We start from the raw sequence: 27,060 nt of genomic DNA on the forward strand, positions 1-27,060 counted from the left end.
AGAAAGCAGATTTCCAGTATCTCTTTGGTTTTATTTTCACAGGCAAAATCAAATGGAGAGTTGAGGCAATCAGTACTGGGAACGGTGCCCCGTACAGAGTAGATGACTAATAAATTTGTCAAATGAGTGATTCGGGCAAACAAAAAATCCTGCTGTCCTAAGAATGGAGTGCAAAGAATGGATGCATTCCTGCCTGAATAGCGATCATTATTTGAATAATTATCTGAACATTCAGATCATCCTGGTGTTGATAGATGTGCTTTACGTTGGCTTTGAGGAATCAGATTCACAGACACAGAAATATCCCAATGTGAATAAGACTTCTTTGCTTCAGTGATGCGTAAGCAAAGGCTGGCATCTTCATGTTCATTGCCCCAAGTTAGATAATCTGGGAGGATGAGAACATTCATCTTTCATTCCGCAAACATTAAAGCTTTACTACAGCCTCAGTGTTAGAATATTCAGATACGAAGTCATTTAAGACATAACCCCTTCCCTCAAAGGAATTTACCATTTGACTCCACTGAACACAGTAGAAATTAATGAAGCTAGCTTCTTTCTCAGGTGAGAGAGCAACTTCTGCTTTTGGTTTAGAGCAACTGATTCAAAAAGCCAAAAATCATCCTCTAAGGGAAATGTGTGCAGAGCAAGGGAGACAGACTCATCATCTCCGCCGAGGGAAGAGAAAACACAGGGAAGGTAAGTAATAGAAACAACACAGCAATAGTAATAATGATAGACCTCTTTATATGTGTCTGGTCCCTGGTAAGCACTTCGTACACCTTATGTAATGTCATCCTCACTATTAGAATGTAAAGTTAGTTATATTATTACCACATTATATATAAGGAAACAAATTTCAGGGTTGTAAAAATTCTGATAGAAACTATGTAAAAAATGTAAGTTCCCTTCTTTATCTCTTTGACTTGATCTTATACTCTGATTCACATCACTCCAGCGAACCCCCAGCCACAATGACATCCTTCCTTTTGAGCTCATTGAACTTATCACAGGCATGCCCGCCTGAGGGTCATTGAATTTACTATCCCCTCTCTGGACACATTGTCCTCTCCCCCCTCCTGACTCAGCTATCTAAGTGATTGACTCCCTCATCATCTGCCTCAACTCGCTCAAATGTTGCCTTCACTGAGCATGCTCTTCTCTGCTGAGCTCCTCAGTTCCCCAGACCTGCGTTGTTTTCTTCCATAGCATTTTTCACCTTCTGTAATACCTCATTGGCCAAGCCCTTGCACCCGGTTCTACTCTCCAAACTAAGCTGGACAAGGGTTGCCCTTGTTTTGTGTTTTTTTTTCCCCCAGATAGACCCTTTTTAGACGCTAGACAAAACAAGTCCTTTGTTTTCAAGTTCTGTTTCCAATTCAAAACTGTGTATTGACCACGTATCACCAAAACAGAAGCCACTCTCAGTATTTAAAACAGGAAATTTAACACAAGGCAATGGTGACAGAGATGATGGGAGACAACTTAAATATTGGCAACAGGAGAAAGTTATTGCAACCAAGAAGCTGAGAGACAAAGGGAAGATGCAGAATTACTGGAACTCAGTGTCTAGTGTTTCCCAGAAAAGTTAGAAATGCAAAAGGAGCCATAGGAAGGGATGGAAGACTGAAGCCACTGAGGAGGTTCAGCTGTTGCTAGAAATGCCACCTTGAGCTAGTGAAGAGAGATGAATAACTTGGAGTTCTTTTCTCCAACCCTCCCGTCACCAGCTACTGACTCCCCATTAGCTGAACCCAGCCAAATTCTGCATGACACAGGATCTGTTAGGTCAGCACCTCCTGAGGCAAAGAGCAGAGCAATTGACTGTCAGGAAATCAATGTAAATGCAAGCAGTCAGATAACTGCCCCGGTCTGACTGATGCATTAGATTTCACATAGGTTTTAAGGCCTGTTGCTATAGCCCCTCAATGTAACCTGGCTCCCTTATTACCTAACCCATGGAACAATTATAATTAAAGAAATACGTGTGATTTCTGCATTTGTCATTATGGTTGTTGTTTCACTGTATCTGCCTCTAGATTAGAAGTTCCATGAAAGCATCTGAACCTTTTTATTGCTCTATCTATAATGCCTAGACCATGGAAACACTTTCATAGAGTTCTTCACAATAAACACCTGGAAAATGGAGGAGAGTGAATCACCTGAGATTTAGCAACATCATGATTTACACACTTTATTATCACATTGCAATAATCTGTTACTGGTTTTCGTTCCATTTTAAACCTGAAAGGCAAGAATGTACAACTGATCTCAAGTTCTGAAGGTGTTATTGCTTAGTCTCCCAGCACTGTCATGTATTTGTGGGGAAGTAGGAGGAATGGACAACAGAAAAGATAACAATTCCATGATGACAGGCACTGTCTCTGCTGAACACCAATGGTGTGGTGGTGATCTAGTCCTGGAGGGAAGGTATCCTCAAAGATCACTTGACTCTGTGCTTTACTGGCTTTTCTAGAATTACCAATTGCAGGGTCTATCCTACCTCATGGTGGAGGAGGGTGACTGAAATAATGCCTTTTGCAGAGAAATTGCACCTATGCAGCAAGATCAAGTGGATCTCAAAATCTTTCTATCTCTAAGATCCTTAACACGAGCACAGCCAGAAGTTTGGGAGTGAACGCAACAAAGATATGAATGAATGCATGATGGAATGAATAATATCTAGAGCCAATACCTCTGAAAAAATAATGTCCCCAATGTCCATTCATACTTTTAAAGAACCCAACTAGTGAATCTTCTAAGGACCCATGTCTTTTAAAATGCTGCTCAGACAATGTTTGATTGTCTGGTTAGAGCATGCCAAAGAGAGATGGAAATCCAAATTATGCACATGTATATACATGAGGATATACAAACATTATATCATCTGATTCTCATTTAAAAGTATAAATGACTCCTTCCAAAGGTCCATGAATTAAATCATGGGTACCATTCACTGAGTTTAGGTTTTGTCCTGTGCTCTATATTTTACATCTATAGTATGATCTCTAATCTTTGTAATAGTCCAACAGGTTGTGTGTTATTATTCCATCATTCAATTAAGAGAACAAAGACTCAAGGTAGTAGAATATCTTGTCTAAGTCCACAGAGCTAATAAACAAAGATGTAATTAGAAAATAACTGCCTAGGTTATTTTTCAATGCTTCATTATGAAAAATATTTAAAGTTTATAAAATAAATCATCTTATTGCTCTCTGCATACCCATATCTTAAATTTCAATAATTGCCGCCTTATGCCCAAGCTTATTTCATTTATTTCCTTACCACTTTCCCCACTTCTATTTCTTTGAAGCAAGTCCCATGTATGATAGCATTCGTCAATAATATATATATATTTTAAATGCTTATTTAATTTTGAGAGACAGCATGTGAGCAGGGAAGGTATAGAACGGGAGGAGGACAGAGGATCCGAAGGGGGCTCTTTGCTGACAGCAGAGAGCCTGATACAGGGCTCGAACTCATGAACTGTGAGATCGTGACCTGAGCTAAAGTCAGACACTCAACTGACTGACCCACCCAAGAGCCCCCATAAATATTTTAGTATACGCTATATAGGCCGTTTTTAATGTAACAGCTTTTTGTATACTGTATATAGATTGAATAGCTTAATATAGACTAGTTATTACTGGCAAATGTTAACTTACTTCACTTTTAATTGTCACTGGGCAAAACTCCCATTTCAGCCTGTACAGGGATAGGCAATTATTGTTCCAAAAGTTAAGTAGGATAATTACAGATGTTCTATTGGCTTATTGGACAGGAATGAGAATTTACATTGAAAGAAATGTACATGAAAAATATATCTGTTGTATTTTTCTTTCAATGCCGTTGTCTTTAATATAAGCATTGCAGGAAAAGAGAAGAATAATCAAGGAAAAAAATACCACGATTGTGATGAACTGGAGGATTTAATTGGAGATACTGTAAGAGGAAATTTTTAAAATGTGAAAAATGTTCAACTGTAAAAACATGGTAACAAAAGCAACACAAGAATTTAAGTATCACTTCTACCTTCTATGGTGGGTATGGAGATCCTGGCAAATGCATGTTTAAATGTAAGAATGCAGAGCAATTACCAGCAAATCCACATATGACATCTCTTGGGAGTCTTTTGGAACCAGTTTCACTTATCCTTAGGTTTTTAATATTTTCCATCTCAAATTAAAAAATAAAGTTACTTTTTCCTAATAAATAAACTCTCATTGCTTCAGATCACTAAAAACTAATGAGCTGTTAAACGTCCACAGAAATTGTTTTTGGTCTTAAATGGCTTCTTGTAAAAGGAAAATGCTCGAACTCTTCAGAAGATTGGCTTAGATTTCACTTTTCACAAGCTTAAAAAAAAAAAGACTGGATAAGCTCCTTTTTTGTTATAGAAGGGCAAGTTAAACAGCAGAATCTACTTATTGAATTCTGTGAATATCAATTTTTTTAATATGGAATATTTTAGGAGCTTATCCTTTACTTGGAGAGATTATGTTCCCAGAGATTCAGCGGAGGTTTCTACAGTTTTTGCAAGACATGACGCATACTGGTAGATCATCCAGGTTACCACCTAGAATTTTCCTAATTTTAGGAGCCAAATATTGTCAGCTGTCAATCTATGCACAGTGTTACTCAAAGGAACGTTTTGTAGATAGGCATTAGGGTCACAAATGACTTTGCGACTATTCATCAATCTTCAAAGAGATAGCACATGTGGCTCTCCTATGTGAATGCTAATACAAATGTGAGCATATTCTTTTTCTTTTTCACAATTTTAAATAGATTTTTGAAATACAACATACATTTCATATAACCCACCTATTTTATAGTACAATTCAATAATTTTTAGTAAATCTACAGAGGTACACAACAGTCACCCCCATCTAATTTTAAATCAGTTCTATCACCTCAAAGTAATAGACAGATGTAATGATATAGAGGCTTAAATGCCATCCCAAACTACATTTCAAAAACCAAAAACATTTTAATATTCCAGGATTGGGGGTGTTTTCAATTTATCCACGGATACCTGGTCCCATTTTCCAAATTGTATAAAGTGGCAGGTGAATGTGGGATCATCTTAAAAGAACTCCAAGTCCTGGGTGGACAGAAGGACCCAAATAGGGTAATTCTAAGAGTTCAGTTTGGGAACTTTAGAAGAAGGCACCATTTTCATCACATGAGTTCAAGTCAGAGGGGCTGCCAGTGCTAGAGTCTATGAGGAACACATGAAAAATCCCAATAAAAAAAGTACCAGCACTTTCTATCTCCCTCTCATAGGGCACCAGTAACAGATTATAGCTGTATCAGCCATGTGAAATTTTACCCTTTCCCTTGACCCATGTGTCCGTGGGCAGATCATGGAGCTGTCACAATCAGATACAGCAGATATGTGACTAGAAAAGGAATTAGAAGGACAGAGAGAGAAGAGAACTAAATACCCCACTTTGGGAAGGCTACCTTCCACTCCTGAAGCAAAACTAAGTGCAGGGGAGGCAGATGTAAATCAAATGAATTGGGAAATTCTTAAATCTTTCTTGAGATATAATTGACCTGCAACAAATACTCGTTTTAAGTGTACAGGTGAAAAGTTTCACAAACGCATGCACCTATATCACTATCACATTTCCATCACCCCACAAAGTCCCTTCATCTCTCCTTACAGTCAATTCCTTGCACACACATGCCACCAGACAATAAGGGCACTTTGTGGGGCTATGAAAATATTCTACATACCAATTAGAGTTTTTTGTGTTCAGTATTATGTTGTTAGTGAATAAAGCAGGTTTCTTCTTCTTTTACAATCTTTAATTTCTTTCTCGTGCCTTATTTTTTTCTGTTTAGAGCCTGTAGCAGAATGTTGAAAACAAAAGAATACAACCTTGCTTGTTGCTGATGGTTGGGAAAAAGTATTCATATTTTTCAACATTATGTAAGGTGTTAATTCCAAGTTTTTATAAGATAGCCTTCATTAGGTTGAGGAGAATCTCCTACTCACCGTTAGCTGAGTTTTTTTTTATCATGAATGAGTGTTGAATTTTATCAAATTCATCTACTGAAATGATCATGTGGTTTTCCTCCTTTATCCTATCAATCTGGCAACTGACTTTCAAAGTTAAGAGAAAAACAAAACCATATTCTTAGGAGAAATACCACTAGGTAGTGTCAGAATCATTTTTTCGTATTGCTGTATTCAAATTGCTAAAATGTTCTTAAGAATTTTCCCCCGTAGGTTAATTAAAAGATATTTGGTGCTCTGCTGCTCCTCTTTGTAAGTAGTTCATGAGACCTGATTTTTAAGATTTCAGGAATTTGGGGAGCTGGTTAATACTAGGTTGTTAGCTTGAAATCAACCATAGTTGAGGTATCGTATCTACAACACAAAAATTGGCAAATGCTACCTATCAGTGTCTTTCTCCCTGTCTCAGAAAAGCTGGTTGTAAGACATTTAACTTCATACCGCTGGGGACATTGATGTGTGAAGTGCCTGCATATGTTTGCAATAGTTTTGCCTGGTTTAAGTATCAGGATAATCTAGTCTCATAAAATGAACTGGGAAATATTTCCTCCTTTTCTATTTTATGGAAGACTTGTGTAGAATTGGCATAATATCTTCCTAAAGAGTATGGTAGAATTCACCAGTGAAGCCATCTGGGATTGTGGTTTTCTTTACAGTAAGCTTTTTAATTATTAGTATAGTTTCTTTAATTGATATAAGGCTATTCCAAATTTCTGTTCCTTCTTGAGGTGGTTTAGGCACTTTTGCATGTCAGGAAACTCGTACAATTCATCTCAGTTAAGGCAAGCATCGTTATTAAATTGTTCATATCACTGCCTCACTTCATACCTCTAATATGTAATTTGTGTTTTCTTTTACTTCCTAATTAGTCTAGTTAAAGTTTTATAAGTTTCATTGATCTTTAGCAGTAAACAATATTTCATTTTATGAATGGCTTGTATATGTTTTAATTTACTCTTTCATTGATACTCACCTTTGTTAAACTCTTTCATTTATATATTTGGACTTAACTTGCTCTTTTTCAAGTTTCTTAAGGTGGAAGTTTAAGTCACTGATTTTAAGACTTTGTTTATGTCTAATACAAGTATTTAACATTTTATATTTCTCTTAAATAGCTCTTTAGCTCCATCCCACAAAATTTTAATGGGTTGTGTTTACATTCTCATTCAGTTCCAAATACAGTTTCTAATGACCCTTGTGATTTCTTCTTTGACTCATGGCATAATTTTCTTGTTAAGGTATTCTAATTTAATTATTTTGAATCAGGGAACATAACTTGTTTATTTCAACTCTTTTGCATTGGAACTTTTTATGGCCCAGAATGTAGTCTATCGTGGTGAACAGTCCCTGTACCTTAGAGGAAAACAAAAACAAAAAAAAACCCCATATATATATATATATATATATATATATATATATATATATATGTGTGTGTGTGTGTGTATATATATATATATATATATGGTTTTCTTTGTTTATATAGATATGTATACACACACACACACATATATATGGTTTTGTTTGTATGTATATATACACACATATATATTTATATTTATATATGTATGTTTTCTCCTATTGTTGAGTGGAATTTTCTGACAAATAATTTAAATGACAAATAATTTACATCAGTTTATAGACTAAAACCATCAGGGTCAGCTATTCTGTCACCTTACTGTTTTCTTCCTATTTGTTGTATCGATTACTTGAGAAAGGAGTGTTGAAATTGCAAAGTATTATGGAATTGTCTGTTGCTACTTTCAATTCCGTCACTTTTTGTCTTAGGTATTTTTTTTTCCCCCAGTGGTACAAGTAGGAAAGTTTATTAAAGTGAAAGTACTCTCTGGGGATGTGAGAGCAGGGGAGCTCAACTGACAGCTGCCTACCTCAGGGGGTGGGTCTCTGTCTGTCTTATGTATTTTTGAAAGGTATATTTGATCATCACATTTTAAACCTTCTTACTGAATTGACATATTCATTACTATGAAATAGCCCTCTTTATAACTGATAATTTTCATTGTTCTAAAATTTATTTTGATTGATACAAATATGCATTCCACTTTGCTTAGTACATTAATATAGCTAATATTATTACAGCTTTCTTAAATGAAAAGTTTTCATAATATTTTTTTTCCAAAATTTTCCCCTTTTTATCACTTTCCTTACCTCTCTGCATACATTCTTTTTCTCTGGTACTTACTCCTACAAATCCAAAACCCATCTTTGTGTCTTCAGTTCAGTGAGACTATTAGTCTCTCCTTGGACTTTTCTCAAGTTGGGAGCTTTCAAATGACACTGAATAGTACTTTTAAATATTAAAATGAGATGTCTCATCATTAAGACTCACCAATAATGTTGTAGAATGTGCACCAAATTTTTTCCAAGGACAATGATCCAGGTGAGTTAAATATTCCTAGGTAAGAAAGAGTAAAATTTTTACATAAATGAGTTATACTTGTCAAAGTTGTTCATTTGGTACAATAACAACAAGAATAGATAGCAATGCAAGGTGAGCACCATCAAAGAAATGTATAATAAAAATATTCCATTTGAAAGTAGGGGATATGTTGTATATTCTTCTTAGAACAATCTTGATTCACAGTTGGAGAGAGAAAATTTGCATGAACCAGACCATTTTAAAGAAAGAAGTGAGCTATTTACTGATGGATAAAATGCATCCTAAAATGACATGGACCAAGCTTCCTAGAGAACTCTCAAAATTTCCCCTTAATTGTTGAAATATTTGTGTTCCCAGTCAGTAGAAACACATACATGAGAAAATACTCTAAGGAAGGAAGAGGCCTCAAGACAAAAATATTTAGAAATCTTTCAAATGGTACCAATGATCTTGGGCTAAAAAAGTTAAAGATAAAATAGAAGAACTATGCAATTTAACATCACCTACTGTGTACACGATCTAATACTAGACACGGGAGATGTAAGATATAAACTTTCATTGGACAGTCTTCTCTTTAGGAATTGTCATCAATGGATTTTCTGAACCTAGCTCTGAACTGTAGCAATTTCCTAGTGGTTTTTGGCTTTTTTGGATTTTTCTGTGAGTTCACTGGGCTTCCTTTTGATTAAGATAAAGTTTTAAATCGAAATCTGGATTACTAAAACCGATGACTGATTTTTTATAGTAATTAAGTGGAAGTTTTCCTTAGAAATCACTTCATACTGCATCTGGATTCTATAAGAACCTCATCATATTCCATTCTGTTAACTCTTCCTCAGTGTGCGTCCTGAAGTCTTACTCCTTAACCTTTATTTTCTCAGTTCTTTACTTTATATTCCAACTTTGAGGTTTTCAAACAGAAATTCCTTATAAAGTATAAAACTATGAAATCCAAATATTCTTAAAAGATTACAGGTCTTCACTTAATTTCAAAGTTAAGGTAACTGATAGCTTTACATATACTAATGAAAACCACTGTTATTTTAAGTTTTATTATACACCTCAGGAAGAAAAACACATTTGCTCCTCAAAGACCTTCTGACTCTTGGTTTTGTAATTAGTAATTTGGGTACAATAGAAGTATTTGCTCTGACCATGGGGAAATTATTTTAAAATGCAACCAGGTAAGTAATGAAATTGGGGTGCAAACACAATTAGGAATGATTCCAGAGCCTGAATATTATCTAATAAGATATTCAGAAAAATTCTGAAATACACACCCTAAAGGAATTATACCTTAAGATAAGCTATTCAGGATTTAGAATGTTGAAAATGGAAGAACTCCCCCTAAATTTCTATTTGTTAAGCACAGCTCTATGGTGCCAGAATGTGGAGTATTTGATAGTAGGGATCTTTATATCACTGCCCAGTACCAGAAAATACTACACATCCATTGTCAACGGGGGTTCGCAAGCTTGGAAAATCAAATAACATCTTGAGAATATTTTAAAAGACTCATCAAAAAAATCCCTTTTATTTTCAAAGAAAGTATTAAAATGAAATCATGCATGACTTCAAAATGTATTCAAATTTCTCTATAGTGTATAACAATAGGGAATTTTATCAGATTACATTTTCAATAAAAAGAGTTTGAATGAGTTTGATGTGATTTCTATTTCAGTCATAAGGGTGACCTACACAGGTATCTTCTTCTTCAATCATTTTATTTCTGCTCCTTCCATCTGTATTTTAACCTGTTAATATGTGGGTGAATTTGAGGAAAGGCAAATCAGTTTGACCTTTAATGTAAAGTCATTTTTGTATGATCAAAACAGTACTATTTCCAATACTATACAGGATGTGGATTTTAAGATTCAAAAGCACATGCCATTCTCAGCAACCTGGGAGGAATGATAATGTGACCACTGCTTGAATGATAATTTTATCTACATAACTGCCTTCCGTACTCTTGCCTTCACTATATATTAAGACTTCTGCCCAAAGATATATGTTTAGCCAAGCTGTTTTAATATAACATATTAAACTTTAAAGTGATTCAAGGACAAACAATGGACTTCAGCTCGCTGTAGGATGCCACATTTTCTTGCATCTTTCCCTCCTTTTTTTAGCAGTTATTTTACCACTAAGCCAGAAAAGAAGGAATTATGCAGGAAAATTGCTATCAGCTGCTACCCCTGCTGGATTACAGAACCCAGAGCATAATAGCTTCCCCAGTGGAGCCTCTAAGGGTTTGGGCCAAGCCATTAACCACTGCAAACACCTAAGGGCAGAAATGGAATAGAGTAGAATGGCTCTCAGGCATCCCAGGAGATTTTTATGCAAACAAAATTTATTTGAAATGCAGATGTCCAGGGCCTATCCCCGGAAATTCTTATTCAGTTGATTTGGGGTCAAATCCAAGAATAGGCATTTTTAACACATGCAAATATTTATATCTGAATTACTGCCTGAATTTTAGAGTTGGCTTCTGTTTGTGTGAATATTTGCTCAGATTTAAGTTGATAATTAAATGGGTTTAAAATTGGAATGCCAAGATGGACCAGGTATATCAGACCCTAGGATATAATGGACACTTTATTTTAATTAGTGTAATAATAAATATAAGATTGCTGACATATGTCTCTCTCCTTGCATTCTAGTTTTGTAGGGCTAGGAATATTTTGGACTTCTCAAGGTTCTGTTTTGTATTTTGAGACTCTTAACAAAGTGACTAACTCATATTCACTGTATTCACTATCATATATTTAAGAGAACAATTAAAACCACTATATTTACTTTACATTTCTTTATAATCCAATCTCCATTTCATCTCTGAATTAGATAACTCCCAAATCCCTAGGCTGTTCCTACAGCCTCCTTCATAAATGAAGTAATAAATTTTCAGCTAGTTACTGAAGTATGGACAGAACTTTCTTACATGAAAAGAAAGAAGTGAGGTTATTGGATGCAAGGGGAGAGACGTATAAAGTCATAAAGCCACACAGATGATGCAAGGAACGGAACCAAGAAAGGGATTTTTAAAAATGGGGAAGAATATGGATGAAATATTATTAGTTCCATTATTGGAAAGGTTGAATTTGTGCTACTGAACATTCAGGTACATATGGTCAGTAGGTAAGTAGAAGAGATGTAGGGTAACATTTTAGAAAGAAATATTGTCTGGTATTTGAAATCAAGTAAGTGAATCACATTCAAATAGTTCATAAAGAGGTGGTAAAGAATGAAAATTCAACTAAGGATATTTGAAGCTCCAACTGACTTTATTCAAGAATAAATGAATCAGACAGCATCCCATGTAGCAAAGAGAAAGGAGCACCAATGACGTCCAGTATAGAAAGTTTTTTAAAGTCAGAGAGGACCAGAAAAAAGGAAATTATTAGCAAAGAATGCACTGGTGGGCATTCTAAGGCAACATAAGGGTTCTTATTATGGACTGTGTCCTAGTGCTGACCACACAACTCCAGGTTGGTTGGTTGAAGGTCACATTCCTTGCAGGTGGTGGGGCAGGGGGGCAGCTGAAACTGCATTTAGCTTAGGTATCAAGTCTTGATTTGCTAATGTGGGCTTTAATATAGTGACTCCATTTTGAGCCCGTGGTTTTCTTGTTGTCAGAGGTTAGATGAAAACGCTGAGGGCAGAATGCTATTGAACAAAACAGGGAAGCAGAAAAGATGGAATGCCATTCTCTGTATTTCCCCATTTCACAACCAGCTGTTTTTAAAACCAGACCACAGGCCTCGCCTTCCTTAAGGCTTCTTTTCATCTGTATCTATGATGATGGAACTTTAAGTCAAGGTACATATGGCATAGTGGACCACAGGGTATGAGAGCTAAGGCAGGACAAAGGTCACAATTAGAGAATAGACCACCAACTCGCCTATGTTTTGGCTAGTTACATGCCATTTTTCTCTCCCCTTCTGTGTCAGAAGTTCTTTGAGATCAGTAATCACATCCTCACTTAACCTGGCCACCCATTTGCTCATTCAACAAGGATTAACATCTCGCCATGGAGACTTCTATATAGTGACACACATGACAAATGAAATGATGCATTTGCGTTTACTAAAGTATCTCTGCATCCAAGGATCGTTCACTTTGCAAGACAGAAAACCATCGTATCTGACCATATTGCAGCATGCTAGGGGAAAGTATGCAGAGGATCTTTCGTCTGACAGTGATGTCTTGTTGACAATAGGCACTGAATAACTGAGGGCAGAATGCAGTGAAGGTATCTGTAGATTTGAAAGAAGTTAAGATAGAGACGTGGGTGATAGCAAGGGAGTGTGCATTTGTACCATTTTTGGTGGCTTTCACCTTATGTCTTATTTGTATATGTGCAAATTCAAAACATTCAGGGAGAGGATGGTATCTAACAAAATGATGATTTGCAGGGATACTTGACCTCCTTCAAATGGAAGCAGGTTAACTAGATAACAAACTACTTTTGGTAATTCCTTTCTTTCATATCCTTAGTTCTCCATTCACTATATTTAATGATTTCAGTAAGTTATATGCAATGTATACCTCACTTGAACTGCTGTTGTAAAACAGCCTTACTCTCTGGTCCAACTACCCTATACATCAAGTGTGTTAATAAGCACAAATTTATCAGCTCCAGTGCAAAATGAATTAATCAGCTCCAGTGCAAAAAGAATTAATCTCTGACGCCCAGTTTCTTAAATATTTAGAGAGGTCTACTCAGTCAATAGTGATGTGGTGGAAAAGTCACTCTCTTGACAACACTAGCTGTCCAATGTCTTGATTTTTAATGACTATGAGGTTATTTTCTGGAATTTTCACAAGAAATTCCAATAAGAGCCTTAGTATTTCCTTGTTTGGTTTGGTTTGTATTTAAATAGCTTGCACACTCTAGAAAATGTTGTTGTTGTTTTTATTTACTTCTACATAAATAGGTAAAAATACTCTTTCTCATACATGTTGATATTTATAAAAGGTTTAAAATTTCCATTCGAACAGAAACTGACTGTTGGTATAGTTTTCACTTTCTGGGGTTAGTTAATACAGGTATTCCTGAAATAAAACGAAGGTCATATTAGTCTTCATCCCTCATTCCCCAGTGCCTGGAGTAAGATAAATTTTTTCATCTAAGCATTAAGTGATCTGCATAAGGTTCATGGAACATTTTGTGTAAGAGCAAGTATGCAAATTAAATACAGGGAAAAAATAATCAAACTCAGAAGACCTTGGGCAATATGATTGTATCTAGCATAGAATTTGTACCTGTAATACTTGTGTTTCTCCCTGGCACCAAAAATAATCACTTCTTGATAATTAATTCATGGTTATGTTATGCTATGATATGTTGTGCTATGTTAGGCAGACTCTCAGGATATGGGATTTAGATCTATGGAGTACTGTACTGAATACCTTTTGATCCTTCTAAAATACTGAATTATCATCTACAGTGGCAATGACCATTTAGTTTTTCCTTGTTCATGATAAAGGTGTCATAGAATGGAAAAACCTCCCTCCACACACTTTCTGTTTTGTATCTTATCCTTAAGCTTTAATTTAACCTTCTTAGAGCTCATTTTCCCTTGTTTTCTGAGATGACTTTTGTTAAGATGACAGAAAGTGTAGAAAATGCATTGGATTTAGTTGTAATTCTTAGCTACCAGCTGAGAAACCTTGAGCAAGTCACTGTCTGTCAAAAACTCCATTCCTCATATGTAAAATGGGAATAAGTATGCCCTTCCCTGACTCTGTAAATCACATTTAATCAGATTCACTGATTAACTTAGTTTATTAGGGATCCCAGAACAAATTACTACAAACTGAGGGGCTTAAAATAACCAGAGATATATTATCTCAGAGTTCTGGAGGCCAGAAATCCAAAATCAATTTGTTTATAGGGCCATACTCCTCTCCAGAGATTCTGGAGGAAAATTCATCCTTTTTGTCTTCCAGCTTCTCTGTTGGCTGTAGACATTCCATGGCTTGATGGTTACATCATACCAATGTCTGCCTCTGTGGTCACATTACTTCTTCCTTTACTCTGTGTCCAATCTACCTCTGCCACACTCTCACAAGGATACATGTTTTGAATGTAGTACCCACCAGTTCAGCCCCAGATGAACTCATCTCCAAACACTTAATTTAATTACATATGCAAACACTCTTTTCCAAGGAAGGTAACATTCACAGATTTCCAAAAAAAAAAAGGACTTGGATATGTCTTTTTGGACATCACCATTCATACCACTATATTCTACACCAACTTCATATAATCTAATTTTTTGCTTTTATATTAACAATTTAAGAATAGTTTATGTAGCTTCTTAGGGAATTTTAGAAGATGTTTAACTTTCACAGGCTACTTGCTGAGTCCTAAGCATAGCCAAGCTTCTGTATATTTCCTCCGCAAAATGAAAACAATGCAGATATTTATAGAACTGTAGTATTTGCATGCTTATAGCAGAGTTTTTCTGTTAAAAAAGTGTTAATTCATTTAATGTGTACTTGCAAATTTTTGACTAAACATTATTTGGTGTTAGTCTAGGAACTTCCAAAAGAATTCACAATGATGTTTTTTTTCTAAAGGCAGAATAAACATTGATCATTACTTTATGGTTAGATATACTTTATCATTAAATATTTGGAAATTTGATAATGAGTTAATGCTTGACAAACATTGATATTATTGACATTAGGTGGTATTGTGGACAACCTAATGAGGAAAAAAAAAGGAAACAAGTAACAAATGATCTAATTAGGTAGCTCAGAATATCCAGTTGCTTGTTGCAGATTTAGTATGTTGGTACACTTTCAATGAATTATGTAGGAAGTTATAATGGTACTAGAGGAGATTGGCTTCACAGAGTCTTAGTTTTTATTAATTCATTACAGCCTGATTGTTTCCAACAAGACTTAGTGTTTAGAGTAAAAATGTATAAATGAAATATAAATGGTATGATCTTCACTCCATATTCCCAAATATTAGGTACTGTATATACATATATTTATATCTAATTTGCTAAAAGCTAATAGATTTGGTAAGTCTATTGCTTTGCTAGGCTCTTAGAAATAAACAGCAGACGCAACACAATAAGGACTTAATTAAATCTCTTGTCCATACCTACTGAACAGAGTGCCATTTTCCCTTTGTTTTGACCTCCTTGCCATTTTTATTCCATTTTACTTGACCGAGAAAATGTGAAATAAATTTGCAAGTCAAATGCCAGGAGATATTTTTTCAAAAAGAGAGAACGCCAGTGATCTTCTCTTCATCTACTCCTTTTGTCATAAACATTTGTCTGGCAAGTGCCTTCATTAACTCTGGGTCCTTGTTGCTTTTGCTTGCATGTAAAACAATAAACAAAAGCCATAGCTCCATGATTTCAAATAAATGGGACTTGGGGAAAGTAAAATTTCTGCATCAGGGCAACAATAATAGATGAACGACAGTAAAACAATAGAGAATTTAATTTGCCTGCCTTATTTTATCTGGGGGAACAAACAAGGACAATGTGGAAAGAACATGGGATATTTAAATAATAACAAGAATAATGACCTTTCTTTTTCTATTAAAAATACATAGAAAATACATGGAAGGAAGGAAATTAGTGAGGACTGTGGGAAAATTACACAAATAAAGTTAAAGAATTATCCGGGTAGACACAGTCTATCTCTTTAGATAGATTTGGATATTTCATGGAGTATGTATACAGAAATAATTAGTGCCTACAAGATTTTAGTTTGCTCAGGCTGCTATAACAAACACTGCAAACTGGTGGCTTAAACAACATTTGTTTCTCACAGTTTGGGACGTTAGGAAGTCTAAGATCAAGGGGCAGGCAAGGTATGTTTCATTCTGAAGCCTCTTCTCCTGGCTGCTTGTAAGAGGCCACCATGTTTCTTTGTGTTCACATGACCTCTTCTTTGTGGACACATGGGTAGAGAAAGAGAAGCAATCTTGTGTCTCTTCTTATAAGGGCACAAATTCTATAGGACCAGGACCCCACCCTATGACCTCATTTACCCTTAATTAATTTCCTTAAAAGATCTATCTCCATAGACAGCCACACGGGGTTGGAGCTTACAAATGTCAACTGCAGGTGCGGGGAGAGGCACAAACATTTAGTCTATCACAAATGCTTACTGGCTTATTTATACAAAGAAACTTTTCTTCTAAGAGTATTAATGTTCTATGAAAGAAGGCCCTTGATTGCCAACTCTAAATGATATAAAGACTGAATATTAACAATCAAAGAAGACATTCCTCCTAAACCAGCTACAGGAGATTCTAATTCCGATTATGTGCCCCCCTCTGAATACAGGACTAAGTTATCGAAGCTCAGTAAAAGGGAATTCTGGTGTGCACTCTTTAACATGATGATAGTTCACATATTTTAGATATCTGAGATGGTATTTCAAATATTCTTCTCCTCTCAGTCTTCTCTATTCGAATCTAAGCACCCTTAGTTTATTGTTCATGTTACATGGTATTAGTTATGCCCAGAGTAAGACTGAGAAACCATGAATATTTCTCTTAAATTTCCATTTAGGACCTTGGGCTATATATCCTTTCCAACAGCCTAAACTGAACTTTCTCACTGACTTATTCTGAATCACATATAATTCCCTATGACAAAATAACATGAAGGGAAATAAATGTGAGACTCATAAAATGCAGCTAATGATTATTCATTCACTTAACAAATATTTGCTGAGTACTCATTATGCATTTTAAATTGGTTATTCATTACTTGAAAGTTTTTCAGTTTATTTTGGCATCCCCTGTATCGATCACATCCCTATTACTATATTATTTCTTTGTAATAAGTTCTTTGATAAAAATATACAGATTATCTTATTAGATTGCATAAATAGTCTGTCTGGGGAGGCTGGGGATGGTTAGTAAAGGAATTATCCCCCCCAAAATTACATTGAAGTACAGACCTAAAGAATGCATAAATGTTAATTCAAATGAGGGCTAAGGAAAGGTAGAGAGATTATGAGGTAGAAGAAAGAGCAGTTAGGAAAGCACGAAGGAAAGAAGATCCTTGACTCAGAAAAGGCCAGGATGGCTAGAACACAGAGGAGTGGTAGGACAGGAAGCTGGAGGATGAGGCTGGGGCTCGACCATGTAGGTCACATAGGAAGAAAAACTCTCATATGCAGCAGAAATTTTAAACGGACTTAGCAAGCTTCTATCATATCAGGTAGTTGATCACTTCCTTAGAACTGAAACATTCCAAATAAAAGTGGATAAAACAACCCCACCAGTGTTGTTGTTTTTTGACTCTGTGTCAAGTCCTGTGCTGAAGACTTGGAATAGAGCCATGACTAAGGCTAGACTCCCTCAAGGGGGTTAGGCTTTACTGAGATAATACACACACTTTACTGAATATTATCTATTTGTCTCTCAGTGTTAACACCATTGTATTAAAATTCTGAGACTTTAATTTTAAGATGGCTGTATTTGATACAACATCAAACAACCTCCAATAATGCACTAATAGGTATATCTGGAGGAAAAAATGACAAACTAAGCATATAAGTAAATATTTTTATTTATAATGAATATGTTATCAGAATCTGAAAGGAATCTCATACATAATGGCATAATGTAATGTGCTGTCTGAAAAAAGAAAGCATATACCCCTACTGTTTATCTGTCCCCTACTTTACTATTTATTTGGTGTAGACCTTGTATTACTCAGCCAAGGAGTAAGAAACCCAACGATTCCACTATTTTTGGAATATTGTCAATTTTGAGACTATGTCTGGTGTTACTGGTCCACTTTAACTTTCCACCAAGATCTTTCTTTCACAAATCAGTCATAAGCAAAAACGAATGGGTTTAGAGTATGAAGCAAGATTCTGAAATGGAATCATTCATCCTCCTTGGTGTAATGCTCATAAGCAAAATATTCCAGGAAGATGAGAAAATAGGAGAAATCTTTAACTTATGGAAATAATAAGGAATACTGATATTTGACTATTTCACCTATTAAGAGTATCAGGCAACCAGGTGATAAGCTGAAGAGATATGTTTCTATCTCAGTGTAACACAAATGCATGAATTGGACAGCAAGTGGACATTGCTCTCCACCTGGATATTAGTCCTCCCTAGAGAATACCAAACTCTCTTGCTCCACCCTCTTCCTAAATAGATCTTGACAAAACACCCTTCTTCCCTTTCTCAAACTGTGTTATTTTATACTCAATTTCAAAAGATTTAAATTTAAAAATAAATCATGACATATATGTTGATGGGCTTTCAGTGACCACTCTTTTTTTCTCATAATTTTTTCAGTTTTAGAAAATGTATTTTCTCTAGTAAGTCACCAGGATATGTTCTTCTATTTGCTCCAAGGGGAAAAAAAAGTAAATGCAATAAATACAAAACCCAGGAGCAGAAGCCATGAGGATGGAATAGATTATGATGCAAAGGCAACATGATAGAAATTGGAAATGCATTAAAACAAAAAGGTATGAAAAAAAAGTTTTTAAATAATACAGTAACCCAACTGAATCCAACTTTAGAGGTATTGAACAGCTCTCTTTTATATGGCTGCCTTTTCCCTTTGCATCATTGCAAAGAGAACAAAAAAGAAAGAAAAATTAAGGAGGAAAAAAGTACAAGTAAACAAACTTGAACAAAAACTGCCTTCCAATAAAATTAGTCATTTTAATGTTGAAAGTCAAAACCTATTTTCTCTTTTTAGTATCAAGAACAAGGTACAGGTATCACCATAACTTCTTATGCTCAAAATTCTGTTAGAAGGTCTAGCTAGTATAGTACAATAAGAAAAAAACTAATAACGTAGGCATTTAAAACTATAACTTTCCCTCTAAACATTGCTTTAGCTGCATCCCTTACATTTTGATATGCTGTATTTTCATTTGCATTGTGTCACAATATTTTCCAATCTCCCTTTTGACCTTGCCTTTGACCCAATGATTATTGAATAATGCATTAACTTCCACAGATTTGTTAGTTTCCCAAATTTTAATTATTCATATGTTTCTTCATTCCATTATAGTCAGAAAACAAATTTTGCATTATTATCTTTTTAAATTTTACTCAAGTTTATTTTACACCCTCACATATTGTCTACACTGCAGAATGTTCAATGTGTACTTGAGAAGAGTATTTATTCTACTGTTGTTGAGTGGAGTGTTCTATAGATATCACTTAGATATCATTGATTTATACTGTTTTTCAAATCTTCTATTTCCTTGTTTATTTCTGCCTACTTGTTTTATCCATTATGAAAAGTGGGATACTGGAATATCCAACTATTACTTTTGAATTTCTAGATATTACATGCCAACAATATATTATGTACTTACTGTTTTATACAATTGCTTTATAAAACAGTGAAGAAAAAAGGAGAAAATTGTGTATTCCATCTTTCATGATGACATAATTACTTTTTCTGGTCCTCTTTTCTTTTTTTTTTAAATGTGAATTTGAATTACCATCTGAGGTTATTAGCTTTCAGTCTGAAAGAGTTCCTTTGGTATTTCTTACAAGGCATGTCTGCTGCTGATGAATTTCCTCAGCTTGATGTTTACTTTCCAAGCTTCTATTTCATATTTTTTTTGTTTGTTTTGGAAAGAAGGCTTTGCTGAATATATGATCCTTGGTTGAAAGTGTTTGCTCTAAACACTTTGAAAATGCTATCTCATGTCCTTCTGGCCTCCATTATTTCTTTTCTTTTCTTTTTTAAAAAAATTTTAACATTTATTTATTTTTTTTTAACGTTTATTTATTTTTGAGACAGAGAGAGACAGAGCATGAATGGGGGAGGGTCAGAGAGAGGAAGACACAGAATCCGAAACAGGCTCCAGGCTCTGAGCTGTCAGCACAGAGCCCGACGCGGGGCTCGAACTCACGCACCGCAAGATCACGACCTGAGCCGAAGTCGGACGCTTAACAGACTGAGCCACCCAGGCGCCCCAACATTTATTTATTTTTGAGAGAGAGAGAGAGAGCACAAGCAGGGGAGGAGCAGAAAGAGAGGGAGACACAGAATCCGAAGCAGGCCCCAGGCTCCGAGCTGCCAGCACAGAGCCCAATGTGGGGCTCAAACTCACGGACCGCGAGATCATGACCTGAGCTGAAGTCGACCACTCAGTCAACTGAGCCACCCAGGCACCCCGTGGCCTCCATTATTTCTATAAAAATTCAGTTAATCTCATTGGAGTCCCTTGGAAGGGATGAGTCAATTTTGTCTTGCTTTCAAGTTGTTCTCCTTGTCTTTGGCTTTGAGTATTTTTACTAGGATACACTGTGAAACTCTTTGCATTTGTCTTCTTAGAGTTTGTTGAGGTTTCTGAATGTGTAGGTTAATGTCTTCAAACTTGTTTGAAGTTGTCAGCTTTATTATTTTTCTTTTCTTTTCTTCTTTTCTGGTATTTTTCATCCACATATTTTGGAGCCACATTTTTATGAGGCTCTGTTCATTATTCTTTATTCTCTTTTTTCCTCTCTATTCTTCAGCTTGCATATTTCCTATGCATCTATCTTCAACTACATGAACACTTTCTTTTGCCAATTCAAATCTACATTTTAGTCAGCCTAATTAGTATTTTATTTCAGTTATTGTGCTTAACTCCAGAATTTCCATGTTCTTTTTTAAATGTTATTTTTAAAAATAATTTCTATTTATCTATTTATATTATTTGATGTGATATTATTATCAGACCTTTCTTTCTTTCTTTAATCATAGTTTAGTTTATTGAACACTTTTATAATGGCTTCTTAGAAGTCAGTTTAATCTGATATCTGGTTGCTTTCATGAATGGTTTCTTTTGCCTCCTTTTTTTCCCCCTTGCTATATGGGTTTCCTATTTCTTTGTATATCTTGTAATTTTTTGTTGGAAACTGGACGTTTTAGATATTATAGTAGTTTTGGATATTGACACCCCCCTACACACACTGAGAGCTTAATATTGCTGTTTTTGCTTGTTTATTTGTTTAATGACTGGCTAGAATGTTTTTGTTAAGTCTATTTCCTATCTGCAATTTTAAACCACTGATATTTCACCTCAAAGGATCCCAGCCTTGGATATGCCTACAGTCACCCTAGAATGACAGTGATTTGGGCAGGGTTCTCTGTATCTTTCCCTGACCATGTTCCAATTGTTAAACTCCACTAACTGCCAGATGATTTCTGTATTGTTTTCAGATTGGGGGCAAGATTGCTCTACAGACTAAGCCAATCAAGTTTGGGCTCCTAGAATATTTCTCTAAGTCAGTGTTTCAGATGTGTTCTCCCCAGGCGTGTTGCTCCCCCAGTCTCTGTCTCAGGTTCTCTGAGTCTCCACTGAGGCCAAACTGTAAGCCACTGTCTCCAGAGTTGGAAACTATGATGTGTTTCTCTGAATGAAGCCTCTGTTTTAGATGATGAGCACTTGGTGCTGGGTTGGGGTAGGGGGTGGATGTGGAGTAACCTCAAGTTTTTTGGCTTGTCCTTCCCAGTGTGTAACCAGTGCCTGATAGGCTAGGGCGAGGGTAACTGAGGCCCTATATCCCCAGGGGAACCCTTCCCAGGGAGAGTTTCTGTCTCACAAGCAAGGGCTGTGAGAAAGAAAGGAACCCTCTTTTGGCTGCACTCACTTGAAATTTAGTTTCAATAATATAGTAGGATGAGACTGCTCACGCCCTGTATCTCCTGCTAAGGCAGTTCTTTAACTGTCTTAGCTGAGGGGACAGGGAGCCCTATGTTCTTGGCTGAACCAGTATAGAGTGGATTTTCCATCTCACAGAGCTGGGAGAAAGTGGGTTCTACTTCACACATGAGTCTCGTCATTCTTACCAACCTTTGGTAGATTGTCCTGGATAAATGTTTCTTCATTTGCTGCTTGCCTCCAGGACCATTTCCAGAGATGTTAAACGGTCTTCCTTTTATAATCACCATTTTCACTAGGGAACAGTTCTGTGGAGCTCCTCACATCATTGTCTTGCTGAAGTGGAACTCTGTGATGAGAATATTACTTTTATAAATAAAGAAAAGTTTACAAGATTGCTAGAATTAAAATCAATGCATAAAACAATTACACTTTACACACTAGCAACAATGATCAGAAAGTGCACTTTTAAAATATTAATATCACTTTGCAGTTTGATAATATTACCAAGGCAACAAAAGATATACAGTACCAATATTAAATCTAACAAAAGATGTGAAATTCTCTTGTAGCTAAAAGTTAAAAATTACATGTTTAGTGATATATATTAAAGAAAATAAGGAAACTATGATCTTGAAATGGAAGACTAAAGATAGTAAAGGTGATGCCAATTCTCTCAAAGTTGATTTATATTTTAACATAATTTCTACTAAAGTTCTTATAGGGATTTTCATACAATTTGCTAATCTGATTCTATAATCGTCAGAGATCAGCAAATGAACAATAATAGCCATGATACTCCTAAAGAAGAACATGAAAGGGAAATTAATCTAATAAACATCAGGATTTATTATGAAGTTTCCATACATAAAAGTGTATTAGTGATGCAGATTTATAAAAACAGAGCATTGGGAACATAATAGAGAGCTCCTAAAAGGGTGAGGGTGCACAAAAGTTTGATTTGTGAGAAACTGAGAGTTGAAGAGCAGTGAGTAAAGGATAAGTTACTCAATAATTAACCTTGGGGAAATCAATTACCAGTAAAGAAAGAAACACACACACACACACACACACACACACACAATTCCATACAATCACCTAAATGTGACAGATGGCATTATAAATATATTTCATGTAATTTACTTTTAAAAACTCAGTTTAGAAGCACAAACCTAAAAGAGATTGATAGAACTGACTATATTAAATTAAAACTTTCATGAAATTAAAAGGCACCATAAGTCTTAAAGAAATTAACCACAACTTCATAAAAGATATTTGCCACATGTAGATTTTTTTTAATGTGTTTCAAATGCAGGAATTTGAACTGTGTGAAACTACTGATACTTGTTTTTTTTTAAGTGTACAATAATGACAATTTCATTTGGCATAATAAAATAAATCCATAATAAATATAAACACCAATCAGAAATAGTTGTTTTTTTTTTTAAGGAGAAAAATGAATAGGCAAATAAAGAATTGACTTGCCTGGAGGTAGCAGGTAAAATTTGCCAAAAATGACTCATAGACTTCCTTTACTCAGATAATAATTTTCATTATCTAGGACGGGAATAACAAATGCAAATGCAAGGAATAGTAAACACTGTAAGTTTAGTGGTGGACTCACTAATGCTTTTATATGTATTAAAGAGCATAGTTTTTTTCGACACTGAGCAATATTCCTGCTGCGGTTTCTAAATTATCAGTATAGATTGTTTTAAAGACAGAATATGCAAAAATAGTTTCCCATATAAATAATGTCAACCACAAAAAGGCAAAAGTCTCATTGTAATTTTATTAATTGCATCTTGAAGAACAATTCCCATCTTCTGTTTTGAACTATGGTATATGAAATCATCCACAAATGTTCCTTGCACTAATTAACTGTACTCCAACTTGTCACACATTTTCTGAAAATATAACATAACTATATATTCTGTATCTGTTTTGAGATAATGTTCTCCCATTTTTTAGCTTAGTGGTATTTCCCTCCATGTCTTGGAAATAAAGATAACTGGATCATTTGGTACACCACCACTTTATTAGAGAACTCTTTTCAGTCTTCAACTACTAATGAGGCACAACAAAAAGAAATTTACAAAAAATAATGTTACTCAATTTGAGTGTTTTCCTATTTGCTTACTAGCAAGGCATTAGAGATCCATTTATATCTTAAACAAAACAAAAATAAATATAATATATACATCTATTTTGGGGAACGCCATCTTTTTTTTTTTTTTAATTCTGGAATAGCACTATATGGTACAGAAAATTTAACACATTTATTTAAAGTCATTTGAGTAGAATATGTGTTCATGTATTTGAGTGTTCTGGAAGCCAGAAGGACATTAATGACCAAGAATTGGACAACAATGGTTTGGAATCCCTGCTTATTATGCAACAATGAGGTAGCCAGGTATTCTAGGGTCTACAAACTTGCCAATATGTGAAAAAAATCTGAACTGAAATAATCCTTTTGCTCAAACAATATTATACACGTTATCTGAAATTGTTTATTTGCTTCCATGTAGAATATAAAAAGGAAAATATATTCCCATTTTGAATAGATATATATCTTTCATTAATCAAAAGGAGAACACAATAATTAATATATACAATATGACTATACTTCATGAGCTGGGCATGAATGACTACGAAGTTTTATTTTGAGGGGTGAAATTTTGAGAACCATAGGGCTAGCATGGGTTCAATTACTCTTCGCTGACAAGTTTTACCCTGAACTGAAATGAACCCTTCAGTACGTCTTGTCTTGAAATGTTGCTCTAGATAACGAATATATCTCTCCATATAATCGACTGATACATGTAAAATGGAGCATTTGCTCCAATGACTTTTCCATTTATCTTTTTTGCATAACCACTATAGGTCTTCTCTACAGAATTTTAATATATGTGGCATATCTCCTCCAATTGGCAGTAAATGGGACTTTTGTTAGTTTAAATGCTCAAGGGCGTGAATGACTCTTTTTAGATACCTGTGGGAGACAACAGAGTGCATTGTTTTGTATGCCATATCGTCATATAGTGTATCTTTCAAAGCAGAATTTCTCAAACATGCCTTTCAAATGTGGTCCAATTCTGTTCAGTCAATTTTGCATTATCAGGATAAATGAGGGAAAAAATAAACTTATTTATGGAAACATGGGTTAATTTGTGTCTTCTGAAAGGACACTTGAAGATTATTTTTATAAAAGAAATATTTTGCATTTACAAAGTGATGGTAAAATTTCATTAATTCATGGTGGGGGCCCATTTATTAAATTTGCAGGGCATGGATGTTTTGGTCCATGTCAATTGGGGAGGTGGGGAGGGGGGAGGGGGAAAGAATCTAACTGGTCTAGTGCAGTTGGGATTGTCTTGAGTTTTGCAGAAGATTTATGAACTAGAAAAACAAGTGTTGTTTGGGCAGCCATTTGGAAATGATGCAAACTATTGTAATTTTCACTTTTTCCAGATAATTCCCTCAGCATTTTGGCAAAGCATAACGGATTCAACCGCCAGAAGCAAGAAGTCTATCTTTTACCAATCATAATCAGTGATAGTGGGAATCCTCCTCTGAGCAGCACCAGCACCCTGACCATCCGGGTCTGTGGCTGTAGCAGTGATGGTGTTGTCCAGTCTTGTAATGTTGAAGCTTATGTCCTTCCGATTGGACTCAGTATGGGCGCCTTAATTGCTATATTAGCATGCATCATTTTGCTGCTAGGTACGTATTTCCTTCACAGCTTAATGGTCACCATTTTTCTGGTTCATAAATGACTTAAATAAGGACAGCAAACCCGAACCCCAGTCAGGTGTCAGCATTCTTCTGGGGAAAAGGAACTTTCTTGCACTTCTCCAAGCTTTGAAGTTACCAAGTAGGGGTGAAGGAAGAAAAGTGCCACGATAGCCAATGTCCAATTGGAGAGGACAATTCAGTGCCTTTTTCAATCCCATTACCAGTGAAAAGACAAACTGATTCTAATGGTGGTGGAAGTGGGGACAGACCTTTATGTGGTTACAACAGCAGCTACCATATAAGAAGGCCTGCAGATCTGATGTACACCAGTTTACTGTAATGGGAGGCTCTCGTGTGTCCATAATACTCTTTTCTCTAAACGATGTACACATTGCATTGCTGAGTTCATCCAAACACACAGTTTGGTCAGACTAAAAGATAACAAACAAGCAAACAACAAAAAAAATATTTTTCAAAATTACACTGTGTTCTTCAGCTATTTTTCTGGATATTAAAATCAACTTAAAATGAAGACTGAAAATGAAGGAAAGTTTTTTTTTTTTTGGTAACTTTTCCATTAAAAATTTCTAATTATAAAAACAACATTAGAGACTAGAAAGATATATAAGAAGAAAATTATGTCTTATCCTGTCCTTAAGTAAAGGATATGGCAGTTACTACCTTTCCAGTCACATCCGTTCTATTCACCCACTGCCTGGATTAACATTTCTAGACATATTTTACCCTGTGAACCCTAGTTTGGTTTGGCTGGCTTTGCCTGTTGGGATGTATTCCTTTCCTTTTGCCTACCTTTAGGCGTACCTTCCCAGATGGAGAAGCCCCAGCTTCCTTATAAGGCAAGAAATTGCGTATGCCAATTTGACATTCATCTTGATATATCACTTCATCTGTGAGTGAACATTATTTGATTGGAGAGAGTCTTGAAGAGCTGATAAAACACAAGATATTCTAGATATGATTTACTCTGCTACTTTTGCTTTATCGAAGAAGGACATGGAATCAAAGGATATTAAATAACTTGCCCAAGAGCCACAGCAAGTTAATTATTTTTATCTTTGCTGTTTTCTATTTTGTGCCATTTATTCTAGAGCTCGTAACAGTCTTACATGCAGCTTTCACCATGGATAGATGCAAATTAATTCTTTTAACCCAACTTCATCACCACTTAATAAACAGAAGCAACCTGGAATAATACTCACTCAGAATTCAATAACCCATCTTTCAGAAAGGTGTTTAATTTAATTCCCAAGTGAATTGT

The 27,060-nt window shown here is 35.4% G+C and overlaps 1 protein-coding gene across 4 annotated transcripts in view; it reads left to right on the forward strand.

Annotated features, from left to right (window-relative positions):
• The window catches only part of CDH8 (cadherin 8), a 363,670-nt gene that overhangs the window by 333,375 nt on the left and 3,235 nt on the right, over nt 1-27,060 (forward strand). For 2 of the 4 annotated variants that reach the window (XM_053211373.1, XM_053211375.1), the window contains 2 exons: nt 565-699; nt 25,518-25,769. In XM_053211373.1, the coding sequence (XP_053067348.1) occupies nt 565-699; nt 25,518-25,769 (387 nt within the window). The remainder of the gene's footprint in view (nt 1-564; nt 700-25,517; nt 25,770-27,060) is intronic. The other 2 variants (XM_053211374.1, XM_027075897.2) reach the window with 1 other exon arrangement.

Source organism: Acinonyx jubatus, chromosome E2 (genome assembly GCF_027475565.1).
Source record: "Acinonyx jubatus isolate Ajub_Pintada_27869175 chromosome E2, VMU_Ajub_asm_v1.0, whole genome shotgun sequence".
In the NCBI taxonomy this organism is placed as follows: domain Eukaryota; kingdom Metazoa; phylum Chordata; class Mammalia; order Carnivora; family Felidae; genus Acinonyx; species Acinonyx jubatus.